Source organism: Panthera onca, chromosome E1, assembly GCF_046562875.1.
Source record: "Panthera onca isolate mPanOnc1 chromosome E1, mPanOnc1 haplotype 2, whole genome shotgun sequence".
NCBI lineage: Eukaryota > Metazoa > Chordata > Mammalia > Carnivora > Felidae > Panthera > Panthera onca.
The window spans coordinates 11,616,969-11,632,805 of record NC_138352.1 but is presented as its reverse complement, the minus strand read 5'-3'; the positions used below and the strand labels follow the sequence as shown (position 1 = coordinate 11,632,805).

The following is a 15,837-nucleotide window of genomic DNA, read 5'->3' as shown; positions in this document are numbered from 1 at the left end:
ACAATGCAGGGCTCAAACCCATGAACCGTGAGATCATGACCTGAGCCAAAGTCAGTTCCTTAACCGACTGAGTCACCCAGGTGCCCCGGGAATATTGGGGGAATTCTGGCAGAATCATGGGAGAACACCCTATATTTGCACTTCCTAACATCTGTTACATACATTTTTGTATGTGTCAAATATTATATGATAAACATTAATAAACAAATGAAGAAAAACTGTATTTCTATATCTCACAGATGCAGTAGTTAAGCTTAATCACACTTGCACACAGGCATGCACACACACATACACACAATCCTTCCCCCTCTCGTCACCATCTCCCACCTCTAAGAGCATCAGGGGGACCCTGGAAAGGCAAGCGTTGGGGAAGGAGAGGCATCAGCAGCCCACCTTACCACCCCCCAGGTCTTACCAGCCCCCCAACCCCAGAATAGGCCCAGGAAGGAGCCCAATTCCAGAAGAAAAATTCCAAGACTCCATCAAGCCCACCAAGATGGCAGGCAAAGAGGACCCCAGCTACATGACATGGCTCGATTCCACAAACTGGTATTTGTCAGCCCCTGAGTACAAACACCAGGGCACCTGTTGGCCCAAGATGGAGAAAAGGATCCTTTGAACAGCACTATGCAAATATACTTCCTTGGTGCATCCCAAACATGACCAGGAACCAACATGGAGAGGAGCAGGAAATTAGTACTGTCACTATCCACAGTATACCAAGAACCTCCCAGGGAACTGCAGGCAGAGCAGTGGCCCCCGGGGGACAGGTTCCCCTTCCTTCCCTGCCCTGCTCTCCCCTCCCCTCCCCTCCCCTCCCCAGCACTCACCTCTGCAGCTCCTTCAGGGACACTGTGATCCGCAGGCCATGGCCCAGGACATAGAGAGTGGCCAAGATGTCTGCCCACTGCACCATCTCCCCCAGAGGCCCGCCCTTCAGCACCCTTGGGCTGAACACGTCACCAGACTCCTCCGTCAGGAAGCCAATGTGAACGAGGATCTAGGGAGGACACAGGGTCAGCATGGAGGGAGGACACAGGGTCAGCACGGAGGAGCAGCAGCTCTTGACCTGCCACCCCCAGGGAGACCTGGCCAGCAGCAGATGCTGTCTCCAGGCTGTGCCTGGGCAGGTGTTTTCTGGCACCAGAAGGGGGACCAAGAGGCAGAGTGACTGCACTGGGCACTGGGGATAAAAGTGAACAAGATGTTCACATCCGGCTCTCAAGGCGCTTACGTTCCAGATGGAAGAAGTAGACAACAGTAAACACAGACAAGAGATAATTTCATGAAATGATAGGGACTCTGAAAGAAATAAACAGGGTGATGTGAGAGTCAGGTAAATATTTATTGATGGATGGATAGATAGATGGGTGGATGGGACAGTGGGTGGGTGCACAGATGAATAGATGATGGATAGGTGGTTGGATGGATGGATGGATGGATGGATGCACAGATAGATGATGGATGGATGGACAGATGGGTGGCTGGCTGGCTGGCTGGATGGTTGGATGGATATGTGGGTGGATGGATGGATGGATGGATGGACAGACAGGTGAACAAATGGATGAATGGATGGATATATGATGGATGGGTGGTTGGACAGATAGATGGACGAATGGATGGTTGGATGGTTGGATAGATGGAAGGATGGACGGACAGATGGATGGTTGGATGGGTAAATGAGTAGACAGATGGACGGATGGATGGACAGATGGACAGATGGATGGATAGAATGGTGGATGGATGGATGGATGGATGGATGGATGGATGGATGGACGGACAGACAGGTGAACAAATGGATGAATGGATGGATATATGATAGATGGGTGGTTGGATGGATGGAAGGATGGATGGACAGATGGACGGTTGGATGGATGGATGAGTAGACAGATGGACAGATGGATTGACAGATGGATGGTTGGATGGATAGATGGATGGATGGAATGGTGGATGGATGGATGGATGGATGGATGGATGGATGGATGGATGGAATGGTGGATGGATGGATGGATGGATAGATGGATGGATGGATGGACAGAGGGATGGTTGGATGGACAGATGGAATGGTGGATGGATGGATGGATGGATGGACGGACAGGTGAACAAATGAATGAATGGATGAATATATTATGGATGGGTGGCTGGACGGATGGATGGATGGATGGATGGTTGGATAGATGGATGGATGGATGGATGGATGGATGGATGGATGGACGGACGAACCTACAAATCTCCCCAAAACAGGCTACGTTATTCTCAATATTCTAGGCAAATGCCATGACTTTTCTGCCTGAAAAGCACAAGATGTCTACAGAAGGCAGAACCCCTAAGCAGTGTGGGGGAAGGCTTGTCATTCTACCCCAAACGTGAAAAGAGCCGGGGCCACCATATGCATCTATCCTGACTCTGCCTCCCCTGTCCCAGCTAAAATTTAAATAAATTCAATAAAACCTTTTCAAGGACAGACTCAGTGCCTACTTGTAAACCTGGGGCCCTAAGCTCATTTCCTAAGCTCTGTGAGCTCAGCTCCCTGAATGCACAGGGAAGCAGTACCTGCTTCTGGTCCCTCCAGACGCTTCCCAGCTTCTGTGCCAGCCGCTGGGCGGCCAGTGCCCACTGGGCCGTGAGCCGCTTGGTCCGTTTCTTCATGAAGATTAGAGACTCCTTCCCACTGCCCATCAGCTCCAGGAGGTGGGACAGGTTGCTCCGGAAAACTGCCTGGAGGGGGGGCCCACACCTGGGTCCTCCAGCCCTCAGCCCCCAGCTGCACCCACCACCACTGTCACCTGCTGCCCCTGGGGACAGGGGCCCACACCCTCCCTGGGGGGCTGGGGCCTGCTCTAGCTTCTCCTGCCCTTTGTAGAGGCCAAGGAGCCCCCACAGTCGGGGAGCCCTGGTCTCACCACCAACACTAACCCCCCAGCCCAACCTTCTGTCTCAGCCCAGCCTTCCGTCCCAAGCCCTTTGGGGGTGGGCAGCTGTGACAGTTCCCAGGGGTCTCAGCTGCGACACAGAGGCAGCGAGGGTAGTGGTCAGAGCTGGTACTCGGATGGCAGGAAGTCCGGGCCACCTTTCAGTGGAGCTGGAGTAACGAGGTGCCTTGAACAAGTTACCGCCACTCCCTAAACTCAGAATCTCCATCTGTTCAATGCGGTCGCATAAAGGCTGCTGGGAGGTTTAAGTACATATAAAGCATCTGGAAGCCTTCCAGAAGCGACAGCTATTGTTACTATTATTCTTTCCCATCTAGGGGGTGCCTCCGGGGCCCCAGCTTGCCCCTCAAGTAGGCCATGCTTTGCAGCATCCCCAGAAGGTAGGACAGGCATGGCTGGCTGGCCTCACTCAGGGTTCCTCCCGCTGACCCTTAAGGACGCCCCATCTGAGGAGACCAGCTGGCCTGTCTACCAGCCCCTCACGGGCCTACCCACTTCCCACACCTACCTGGACTTTGGGGAGGGGCTTGGGGGCCATCTGGGTGGCTGTCTGATTCCTCCAAGGCAGCGGGGGGCAGAACCACTCGACCTCACTTAGGTAGATGAGGAAGGAACACTCGGTGCCGTCCACCCCGAAGAAGGCGTAGCAAGGGTCAGAGGTCCAGCGGGCGCGCATCCACTGTGGAGAGGGCCAGCCCAGGCCAGGGTGCTGGCACCAGCCCCACCCACACCCTTGGCAGGCTCTCGGCATGCAAGTCCTCGGGGACCCTCAGGGCGGGACCTCTGTCACACTTAAAGAAGCAGCAAGGGCCAGAAGCAGAGAAGACAAGTAGACCAGGGCCCCACGACCCAGCCCTGTGTCCTGGCTGCTGAGAACCTCAGGGAAGGCCGAGCAGGACCGCCGTCCCCCAGGCCCGGAAAGAAAAGGACCCTGGGAGAACAAGGCCAGGTCACGACACATTCAGGGACAGCTCCAGGCCAAACAGTGGGAGACACAGCAGCTCAGGGCTTGGCTGGTCATGGGGAGCAGGATTCAGCTGAGGCCAAGGTCAGGAGCAGACTCCAAGGGCACAGGGACAGGAGTCAGAGCAGGCCCCACCCACAGTGATCCCCACATGTCACCGAGGAGGGGGTCTGCAGTGCCTCTGCTCTACCCTCTCAGGGAGTTCAGAACCAGTGACGAGCTGGCTTGTACGCCAGGGACTGCACCCCCAGATGGACAGACTTCATGCAGCCACGGGCCCCTGGGGGTGAGCCCCCAGAGGTGGGGCTGGTGGGGTAGGGGGCTTTCTCGGCCCAGCTGGTTGCCAGGATGGGGAGCAACCTGGGTTGGTGGGCCAGGCAGGCGGCCCAAGAGGAGAGGCCATCCCCCTGAGGCTGGCCTCTGCCAGCCGGTGCCAGGGTCAGGGGGCTGGGCAGAGAAGCCCCCACCAGCAGAACGTCAGGGCTAGTCTGGGGCAGAGCCCCTGAGGAGGAGCCTGCCCCGCCCCCCACCCCGGTCACCTCTACCCCCGCCCTCAGCCCCAGGCCTTACCTCCACCTTCCCTGAGCAGTCGGGGAACTTGGGGTCACTGGGTGCCTCACACTGGTCCCGCCGGCCTTTGGACACTGCAGGGAGGGAAGGTCAGCTTGCTGAGGCCCCGGGTGTACGGAGGGGCCCCGTGAAGTGTTGGAGAGGCCTGGTCTGCGGTGGGAAGGGGTCACTGAGGAGCCCACACCGCCCTCCCTCCGCTGAGTTTTCTCACCTGCAAGGCCACCTGCCAGAGGGCCCCCGAGCCCGGGTTCCCCCCTCTGCCGCTAGCCCTCCCCCTCCAAAGCGGCTTCAGAACCAGTAAGGAGCTGGCTTGGATGGCTATGGACCCGTGTCTGGATAGGCAGACCTCACGTACCCACCCGAATGTGCTCAAAACTCTTTGAGGGGGACCCCCAGCCTGCTGCTCTCCACATCAGGAGAAATGCAGGGGCCACAGAGGGCCTCCAAGACCTCTGTCTTCACGCCAGGTCACAGCAGGGTGAACCCCAAATCACCCCACTTAGAGCCTGAGGCAGGAGCCAGGACAGATGCCGCGGGGAGCGGTCAGGGCCGCGCGGTACCCCGGCCCCCTGGAGGCAGAGGGGTGCCCTGGCCCCCACCCTTGCTGTGGAGAATCAGGCTGTGACGCAGGATCTGGTCCACCTTCACGGCGATGTCCGAGACGTTCTGGGCGATGGCCTGGATCCGCTCCATGAGGCCGGCCCCCGGGGGAAACCTAGGTGGGAAAAGCCAGGGGTGAGCGGGCACAGCTCGCCACGGTGGCCCTCCCGGGAGGGACTCAGCACGTCGTGAGCAGGGGCAGCGGGCCTGCCGTGCTCCTGGGGACCCCGACGCTGCCCTGCAAGGAACCGAAACAGGGAGACGGACGACGCTGGGCCAGCAGACGGAGGCGTGTGCCCTCCCCCGCCCCCGGGGCTCTCTAACCACCCACCGCACACGTCACACGGGAAAGCCCCCACTTGGTGTGTCAGGCCCGCCGGCCGGTCATCCCCACATGCGTGTGCCCTGCGTGTTGGAGGGCAGTGCCTGAGGCCGAAGCAGACAGAGGAATTCTAGTCCAGAGCCTGGACAGGATCTGGCCCGGGACCTCCCGGCGACGGAAGCCCTTTCCCGGGCATGGCCGGCTGCCCCGAGTCTGCTTCTCCATTTCCTCCCAGAGGGGCTATGTCGTGCCAAAATAAATTCCACCCAAAGACGCCTGGGGACTTGCCGACTATTAAGCCTCTAGTAAATTATCGCTGGGCTCCTGGGCATGAATTGTTCCCAGGATCTCAAACACATTGCCTGCCACAAACATCACGGCCCTCCACCCCCCACCCATACTCGCGTCGCCTTTATTTTTGGAGAATTTATTTCCTGGTGTTGATTACTGCTCGGCTCTCGGAGCAGTTTATGAGGCATCACCTGCAGGATGTGTCTCCTTGCGAAGACCCTTGCCGAGGTGGCCCCACTCTGCCGGCCGGCGCGTGGGCCTTCCCCAGAAGTCGCCTGCCCTTCGCGAACACGTTAATTCCGATCTCTGATTCGCACCTCGTCCTCTGGCTCTGAGGGCCCCGCTCGAGCTCCATTTATCCCTTCACAAGGACGGGGGCTTGAGTGCCGCACAAAATGGGAATTATAGGAAGGAGGACTTTTCCAACCTGGGCTCCTCTCGGGGGGATCTGTCCGCCCCGGGGAGGCACAGCGGTGACAGCTGCCCGCCCCCTGGGGCCGCCTTCCTAGAGGAGAGGACAGCAGTGGCCCCATCCACGGAGGGCGTGGGAGGCCGGTGGGGGCCAGGCGGACACGGAGGTGGGGTGGCAACAAAAGGAAGAAGGTGGCAGGAAGGGGCAGACGAGCCCTCAACACACACACACACACACACACACGTGCACATGCACACGTGTGTGTGCATACACATACATACACAATCCCGTCAACTCCCTCAAAAACAAACAAAAACACTAATGGAATTTGTACCGGATTCCCGCGGCCATTGAAACAAATGACCACAAATGTATTCTTGCAGCTCTGGAGGCCAGCAGTCCGGAATCAAGGTGTTCGAGCCCCGCGTCGGGCTCTGTGCTGACGGCTCGGAGCCTGGAGCCTGCCTCGGATTCTGTGGCTCCCTCTCTCTCTGCCCCTCCCCCGCTTGAGCTCTGTCTCTCTCTCTCTCTCAAAAATAAATATACATTAAATTTTTTTTTTCTTTTTTTAATGGAGAAGACAAAGGCACTCCCTGGTGGAGTGTCGTGAGGCCGGAATGAGGATACGGAGCAGTAAGGACGTCTGCGTCTGCCGGAGGTCAGCCCTGCACGTGTACCCGTTCCTGCCCAGGCCGCGGTGTGGCCGAAGCTGCAGCCAAAGGGGTTTGGGCCAGACCAGCGCTTGTCTGTCTTGTCTCATCATCACTCCCGAGGGAGCCCTGGGAGACATTTTCCCCTACTCGCCCTCCTCCGTTGAAAGTGAAAACCACAGACATGCTGCCGCTCCGTTTACACACGGTGGCCTGGGGAGGGCCACAGGCCATTGGGACGTCTAAGGTAATTTCCCCCTCAAGAAGCAGGCTTCACCCTTGGGGGTGATACGCACCCACGGAGGATGCCTGCTTTAAGCCAGAGGAAGAACTCCATGACCCTGACGTCCGTTGGGCTCTGCATCAGCTCTGAGTGAGCACGCTGGGACTGCTTTCCTCGCTGACATGTGGGGACAGCACGGACATTCCTCCGCCCGGAAGGAACACTCAGCCGACCGCAGGAGGCAGCCACCGGGAGGAGGGCCCGGAGCTCGCAGCTGCTGGGCCAGGGTCGGTGCCCAGCGTGGGGCGGCCAAGCACAAGGGGGGGTTGCTCCCGGGCACCCCTCCCAACTTCTAACTGAGACCCCAGAGCGCAAACAACCCCTGTCAGGGGACCGGCGGGGGTCCTGCTAGGTCCCCAGAGACTTTGGAAGGGACCTCACCCCACTTCAAGCCTTCCTGAAGGATCCTCTCCTTCAAGGCTCTGCTCTATCCATCCAGAGATCTGGTTTTGGGAGCCAGATCTCTCCTCTGAGCCCCTCACATGCCGGGGTGTGGTTGTTACCAGCTGGACCCCCGGCGGAGTCCTGGGGCACCTGGCTGTGTCAGTCGGTAGCGCGTCTGACCCTTGACTTGGCGGTTGTAGGTTTGAGCCCCACAGTGGATGCAGAGATTACTTCCAAAAGTTGTTTTTAATTAAAAAAAAGGAGAGGGGACACCTGGGTGGCTCAGTCGGTTGAATATTCGACTTTGGCTCAGGTCATGATCTCACAGTTTGTGAGTTCCAGCCCCATATCAGACTCTGCACTGAGGGTGTGGAGCCTGCTTGAGATTCTCTCTCTCTCTCTCTCTCTCTCTGCTCCTCCTTCATTTACTCTTTCTCTCTCAAAATAAATAAACTTTAAAAAATGTTAAAAAAAAAAAAAAAAAGGAGAAGGAGATAGAGGAAGAAGAAGAAATCTCCAGTGGAGTCCCAAGTTCTCAAGGACAGGAACGTGCTTCCGGATGGAGCGTGGGCACTGTCCAGCATGGGTCATGTGCCCAGGGCTCCAGCACTGTGCTGGGCTGAGTAGTGTCCCCCCCCCCCACCCCCCACCAAGTTCACATCCACCCAGAACCACAGAACGTGACCTTATTTGGAAATAGGGTCTTTGCAGACGTCATTCGTTACGACGAGGTCATGCGGAATCAGGTTGGCCCTCAGTTCCGCTCCTGGTGTCCTTATAAGAGAGCCATGTGGAGACACTCAGGGGAAGGCCGCCACGGGACAGCGGAGGCAGAGACCGGAGGGACACGGCCACAAGCCAGGGACTGCCGGGAGCCACCAGGCACTAGAAAAGGCGGGGAAAGATCCTCCCCTGGAGGCTTAGGAAGGAACGGGGCCCCGCTGATATGTAGATTTCAGACTTCAGCCCCCAGAATCAAGACAGAAAATTTTTGTCGTGTTAAGCCATCCGGCTCGTGGTCATTTTTTTGGTGGCAGCCCGAGGACACTAATACAGAGCTGAGGGCAAATGGTTTTTAGTCCATCGCAAAAGGAGAGTCCAGGCTTTCCTGGGCCCCTGCCGTCAGACTTTCTCTCCACTAACCTCTCTGAGCTCAGGGGCCAGCTCCTACCACAGCTGGAGAATCTCGACTACCTCACAGGGTGATGCCCAGGATATCAGGTGCTCAGCGACGCTCGAACACAATAAATGCCTGAGACGCCTTTATTCCCTGTCCGCAGCCATCGCCCCGGCCCCAAAAGGAAGCGTCGCAAGTCTGCCCGCAGAACAAAGCACTTCGCTTTTTGGAGGGTTTTCGCACGGGAAGCGTTTCTCAGGCAGCATCACTGGCAGGGGCTCTAACCTGCGCAGGTGACATCCGTCCGGCTTAACAATTCAGACGTGACGCCACCGCCATTATCCTGGACTTCGCACGTGGGCAGCACTTTCATTTTCTGCGTTTGATTTTATTTAAGGGAGAAGAGAGAGACTGAGCGGGGGGAGAGGGGCAGAGGGAGAGAGAAGCTCAAGCAGACCCCACCCTCAGCGCGGAGCCCCAACGCGGGGCTCGATCCCGTGACCCTGGAATCATGACCTGAGATGCAATCGAGAGTCGGACGTTCGACCGACGGAGCCACCCAGGCTCTTTTATTTTCAAATAATATGTGATTCGTCTTGGGGCGCCTGGGTGGCTCTGTCGGTTGAGCGTCCGACTTCGGCTCAGGTCATGATCTCGCGGTGAGTTCGAGCCCCGCGTCGGGCTCTGTGCCGACAGCCTGGAGCCTGCCTCGGATTCTGTGTTTCCGTCTCTCTCTGCCCCTCCCCTGCTCACGCTCTGTCTCTCTCTCTCAAAAACAAATTTAAAAAACATTAGAATATATATATATATATGATTAGTCTTCTCTCCCTGGGAAGCTCTCTTAAAGAACGACAGGGAAAGTAGGCGCCACGAGACCGCAGACCACAGCCACGGCCTCGGAAGCTCCCAAGTGCCAAAGAAAAAGGGGGGGATGGACCAGGACGTCTGTGCAGGGGCTTCCTGCTGAGGGGGCCCCAGGCAATTCTCTCCACAGCATCAGGATCCCTTCTAATGGTCCCATCGTACAGAGGAGGAAACCAAGGCACAGGAAGGCTGAGTTACTTGCCCAGGGCCACGGAGCTATTAAGTGGAAAAATCAGATACCAGTTCACCGGCAAGGGGTCTGTGCTCAAGGGTGGGCACAGGGGGTGGGGGTGGGGCAGGCTGTCAGCACCAAGGCCGTGATCTAGGGAGTGACATCCCTGGGGTGGAACCCTCAGGACCGTTTCCGCCCAATGCCCCTGCCCCACCCCCCTTCCCTGCGCAGGTGGTGAAGGCTGTAAGAGCTGTAGCAGAAAGCATTTCCCCCGTCAGCATCAATCCTAACTCTGAGGGCCCGTCACCAGGGTACAAACCTGGAAATGTGTGTGCCCGACAGGGGGCCCACGCCCACGGCCCCTCCCACCCCGGGTGCCCAGTCTTCCTCCCGCTGATAGGAGTGACTGCAGGCTTTTTAGTCCCTCCTCCTTGTTGCATATTTTTATTCCTCTCCTTTTTTAATCTTCTGTGTGTGCATCTGGTGGTCGAGCCAGATGAGCCTGAACAGGTGGGCTTGTGAGGGGGCAGCCTGAATGGGAGGAGCGGAGACCCAGGGTCACGTCGGGGAGAGGCGGGAGGAGGGCGGGCTGGAGACTTCAGAGAGGCCCCGGGAGAAAGCACCTTTGCACTTAACCCCGTAGCCGCGCGTTATTTCCGAGCCCGACCCCGCGGCTCCCCACGACGAGTGAGGTTCTCCGGCCCCAACCTGTAAGCTGTGGGTGCCGGGCAGGGGCAGAAAAGAGGGAAGCTCTTAGGGCCAGCAGGCCCTCAGGTCAGCTGGGTCCTACCGTCCCTCCCAGCTGGGCAGACGCTCCACGAAGAACCACAGGACCTTTTCACGTCCCGCCCCCTGTCTCCAAATGTGGCAGGCACGTGGTAGTCTCAGGACCACAGGGCTGGGCAGACAACGCAGGCCGGGCACCGCCCCCTCCAGGTCTACGATCTGGGCCAGGCCCTTCCTTGCCCGAGCCCGGGGCCCTCATCTGCGAATCACAGACCTGGATAGAACCTTCCTCACTGGGCCACTGGTCAAGTCAAAGTACCTAATAAGTACCCAACAGAGAGAGGCTGCTATTATTATTTATTATCTTCATTAACTATTATTACTGTTGCTTCAGCCAGCTCTCCATCAAAGTCCACTGGACAGCAGGACTCAGCCCTCAGGGCGGAGGGCCACCCCAGGCTGGTGGTGGCTAGAAGAGGCCCCCGACCTGCCTCTCCCAGCAAAGGGGCCCAAGGGGGCCTGAGCCAGCCTGAGACACAAAGTCTGTAGACAGCAGGCAGGGCAGAGGTGAGAAGGGGAAAGCGTGTCCCAGGATCCGCGGGCAAGCTTCCGAGGAGGCCACCGCTGCCCCTACCCCACGGAAAAGGGCTAAGAGATGCCCCCCCCCCCCCCGCCCACTCTAGGAGCTCTTACCTGCCCTGCCTGGTGGAGCCGCCCCCTCGGGGTGCCCAAACCCATCACACTGCCTTCATGGGCACACGAGGGCCCTGAGGGCCTGCCCGGGTCTGGGAATCGGCATTCCCAAATTAGCCGGAGAGGACCCCAGAGCCCTGCCGGCCTCGCCCCTTACTTTATGGAGGGGAAACTGACCGGGAAAAGACAAAACCACAACGACGACGTCCTTGAGGTGGCATGCAGGCTGGGGACAGGGCAGGGACTCAGACCGTGGCCCTCTCTGCCGGCCCTTGCTCCTTCCCACTGGGTCTGCAAAACACGAAAGCACGCCCGGAGCTCAGGACACGGGCCTGTGTGATTTCTGCACAACCAGGAAGCGACAGGCATGCGGCCCACGGTTTCTTACCTGAAAAGGGAAAGAAGGCCAAGCCGGGCCCCTGGTCACCCTGCTCCCCAGCCCCGGGGAGCCACTGGGACAATACTCCAGTATCCACGGTATTCTGGCTCTCCTGCCTGAGCACCCCTCACCTCGCACCCACAGGCGGACCGCCAACCCCTCCACCAGAGCACAGGTGGCCTCCTGGACAGGCCAGCCCCCGGCCACTGCTCCAGCCCCCCCCCCCCGCCCCCCCAGAGAGGCAGCGAACACCACAGCCAGTCATCACAGGGCCGGGACACAGATGCCACTTATCTGTCCCTTTGGCCGGCCAGGCTGGCTGGGCTCCAGTCATCTGCTGGCTTCAGGCCACACCCCCCCAAGAGGCCCCCTTGAGGCCCCAGCCCCTCCTCTCGGCCCCTGAGCCACCCTCATTCCCTGGCCCCTTGAACAAGCTCTCCTGGACGCCTAGGGAAGGAGGTTGAATTTCATGTTCCTCCCATGATTTCTGAGGGTTGCCTTCAATTAACAGGGTATCGATTCCCGCACAGCTGGCCAGTGTGCTTGCTGGGAGTTGTTATTTTATTACGAAACCGGTCGCTTTCCTTTTAAAACACCGAGACTCAGCCCACAGGTGCCCACAGACACGCCGGCCGAGAGAGACAGACACGTTCGGCCAGAAACACGAGCGTCGTGGACGGGGAGACGCGTTCTCTCTGCGGCTGGCTCCCTCCCTGTCTGTCCCCCTCTCACACATACCACACGGGACGGAAAGTGTCCAGCCTTCCCTACAACTTTACCGCTCTCCTCCTCCACGTCTTTGGCCCCCTTCACCCCCGTCCAGAGCCCCTGATGCTGTGGGGAGGGCTCTGAACTTGACCCAGGATCTTCTAGCCCCGTCCTAAGCAAGAGCAGAGAGCATTCTCTCTTGCACCAAGAAATACACATACACATCCATCCACATAGATTTATATTAGAGCAATAGACAGACAGACAGACGGATGACCTCCCCACTACTGACGGGAACAGAGCCGGAGTCGGGCATCGTGCGGTTTCAGCACGTGGGGAAGGGGTCAGTGCCCCATGAGCAGGGCAAAGCGGGGTGGCAAAGCTGGCCTCGGGGACACAGGAGCCAGACTCCAGCTTCCACCCCCACACCCCAGGCCTGGCTTTCCCCCGGGGATTTTTTTTTTTTTTTTTAATATCTCACGTGTATATTTTGTTGAAGACACATGGAGACCCTACTGTACAGGTGTATCTCGCCTGTCTTACAAACAGCATACAGTTGGATGTTGAGAATCTCTTTGTTAGGATGATTGACCTATTCACACTTATCCTCGTATTTGCTAGGTTTCCGCCCTGGAAGCCTGACTGCCCTTGTCACCCAGCTGCCGGTCCCTCCCCACCAGCCCGGCCTCTCTCCAGCCCTGGGGTCAGACAAGCGCCCCCACCCCCACCCCGATCTCCACAGGGAGGCTGTCCTGTTAGAGAGGGGGCCCGCACAGGGTGGGACATGATTGAGGCACGCCTTTAAAAGCAGCCCCCCCCAAAAAAAAATAAAATAAAAAATAAATAAAAGCAGCCCCCAAAGTGGTCTTCCCAGGTTACATGCCCTCTGCCCTGCTCCCCACCCTCCCACGTAGGCCTCTTGGCTCAGGCCACAGGCTTTGCTGGCACGCAGGTGGCCAACAGCATCTAGGAGCATTTTCGAGTTTCTCTTTTTTTTTTTTAATGTTTATTTATTTTTGAGACAGAGAGACAGAGCCTGAATGGGGGAGGGGCAGAGAGAGAGGGAGACACAGAATCTGAAGCAGGCTCCAGGCTCTGAGCCATCAGCACAGAGCCCGATGCAGGGCTCGAACCCACGAACCGTGAGATCACGACCTGAGCCGAAGTCGGACGCTGAACTGACTGAGCCCCCCAGGCGCCCCTCTCTTTTTTTTTTTTAAATGGAAAAACCCTCCTCTCCTTACCCAGACAAGAATCTCGACACACCTCCTTTCGGTCATCCCTGCCGCACTGTTTAACTTCTAATCCAACTCTGTTTATAATTACAGAACCTGCTCTTTTCACAGTGTCCCTTGTCACTGAAATCCCCGCAGGTCCCCGTCCACATCCTATTTGAGGACGGCATGAGCCCCACCGAGTCACCATAGTCTGGGCGCCGTTTCCTTGCTGGTGGACATTTCAAGCGTTGCTCAAACATCTTTTTTTTTTTTTTTTTTAGACTTTATTTTATTTTAAGTAATCTCTCCACACCCAACACGGGGCTCGAACGCACGACCCCGAGATCAAGCGTCGGATACCCCACTGCCCGGGTCAGCCAGGTGCCCCGTTGCTCACACTTTTTGACGCTATAACAAAGGCGTCCGCGACCAACGTGTTCACAAACGCGCTTCTAAGTTAAGATGCTTCTCCTAAGACGGATTCCCAGCACGAAACCACCAGGTCCAGGGCCGTGACCACGTTTAGGGTTCTACACTCACACGGTGGCCGGCGGCCCCCGGGGTTCAAGCGGCTCCTGCTCCCAGACGCCACAGGACAGCAACTAGGCACCCCCACGTGGGCCAGCCTCCTCCGTGTACAGAACGGGAAGTCGTCTGGGACGGGGATGGCCGCAGCGCACGTGGCTTCTGTCTCCCTGTGATGCCACACGTGCCAGGTTCACATTTAACAGAGCTCCCAAGGGCACCCAAACTACCTGTCTTCCCTTCCTCCTTCCTCCCTTCCTTGTTTCCTTTCTTTTTTTTTTTTTTAATGTTTATTTATTTTTGAGAGAGACAGAGACAGAGCTTGAGCGGGGGAGGGGCAGAGAGAGAGGGAGACACAGAATCGGAAACAGGCTCCAGGCCCCGAGCTGTCAGCACAGAGCCCGACATGGGGCTCGAACCCGCGACCCGTGAGATCATGACCCGAGCTGAATCGGACGCCCAACCGACCGAGCCACCCAGGCACCCCATCCTTCCTTTCTTCAGCAGGCACTTACTGAACTCTGGGATCCAGAAGTCAAACAGGCAAAACCCCTGCCCTCACAGAGCATACATTCCAGCTCGGGAGACGGACATACACAAACAAATCATGGAAATACACAGGGCGAGGGGGTGATAAGTGAAGAGGGGTGGGGAGTCCAGGAGAGTGGGTGCAGCTTGACATAGGTCCTCGGGGAAAGACTCACTGGTGACATTTAAGCAAAAACCAGAGGAAACCGTGAGAGTAAGAAAACTGACTCACTTGGCTGGATCTGAGGAAAGAGCATCATTCCAGGCAGAGGGCACGGCCTGTGCAAAGGCCCTGTGGCCAGAGGGCGACCACTGTGCTACAGGAACAGCGGAGAGGCTGGTGGGCTAAAGCCCAGAGAGTGAAATGGAAGATAGCAGGAGAGGTGAGCCAGACACACAACAGGGCTGGGTACACGGGGGTCACAGGCCACTGGGTATGATAGGGAGCCATGCAGGAGGAGGCACCTGACCAAATTGGTATTTAAAAAAAATTTTTTTTGAATGTTTATTTATTTTTGAGAGAGAGAGAGAGAGACAGAGCATGAGCAGGGGAGGGGCAGAGAGAGAGGGAGACACAGAATCCGAAACAGGCTCCAGGCTCCGAGCTGTCAGCACAGAGCCCGACGCAGGGCTCGAACTCGCGAGCCGTGAGATCACGACCTGATCCGAAGCCGGACGCTCAACTGACTGAGCCACCCAGGCGCCCCCGTATTTTTTTTTTTAGGTTAGCTCCATGCCCAATACGGAGCTTGAATTCAAGACCTTGAGATCAAGAGTCGCATGCTTTACCGAATGACCCAGCCAGGCACCCCTGAATTGGTATTTTAAAATAATCTCTCTGGTTGCTGAGCTGGGAATCAGTGGGGGGACGGGGACACGGGTGGCGGCCGTGGGGAGAGGTGGGATTCTGGGCACATTCTGAAGATGGAGACAATTTGCTCACGGACTGGATACAAGTGAGAGGGAGAAGGGTCAAGGCCGACTCCAAGGTTGGGGGTCCGGGCAATGGAAACAGTGGGGCTGGCATGGCCTGGGGTCGGGAGGGCTGGGGAGATGGGGGCTCGGGTGTACCCAGGAGACACCGCATTTGAGTCATTCCTGGGACCCCCAGGTAGGTGGGCAGGTGGGTATTTGAGACTGAAGACATAAACTGGGGCGTCTAGAGTCTGCAGACCGTTTCCACAGCCATCAAGTTTGGGGTTTGCTCCCCTCACTCACCAGGTCCTCTAGATGTTAACCCTCTGCTGTTATCTCTCCCCGCCAGATGAGGACAGCGGGGCTCGGAGAAGTCACACGACGTGCTGCCGGGCCACCGCCCCAATCAGCAGCCAGGATTCAGACCCTCCCTGCGGGGCGTGAGCTACTGTAACTTCCAACAGAGACCTGCTGTCGTGACTCTCCAGCTGCGCCCCGGGCCAGGTGCGGGATCCCCCTCCCCAGCAGGGTCCACGTGCTGCTCTTGGAGAACAGGGCTCCACCCCGGGTCCCCCTGTGTCCTC

General features: G+C 57.6%; 1 protein-coding gene across 2 annotated transcripts in view; it reads right to left on the bottom strand.

Annotated features, from left to right (window-relative positions):
* The window catches only part of MGAT5B (alpha-1,6-mannosylglycoprotein 6-beta-N-acetylglucosaminyltransferase B), a 71,756-nt gene that overhangs the window by 39,846 nt on the left and 16,073 nt on the right, over window positions 1-15,837 (bottom strand). For both annotated transcript variants that reach the window (XM_060645264.3, XM_060645263.3), the window contains 5 exons: window positions 5,067-5,182; window positions 4,468-4,541; window positions 3,442-3,612; window positions 2,554-2,718; window positions 831-1,000 (listed from right to left, as the gene is read on the bottom strand). In XM_060645264.3, coding sequence (XP_060501247.1) covers window positions 831-1,000; window positions 2,554-2,718; window positions 3,442-3,612; window positions 4,468-4,541; window positions 5,067-5,182 — 696 coding nt within the window. The remainder of the gene's footprint in view (window positions 1-830; window positions 1,001-2,553; window positions 2,719-3,441; window positions 3,613-4,467; window positions 4,542-5,066; window positions 5,183-15,837) is intronic.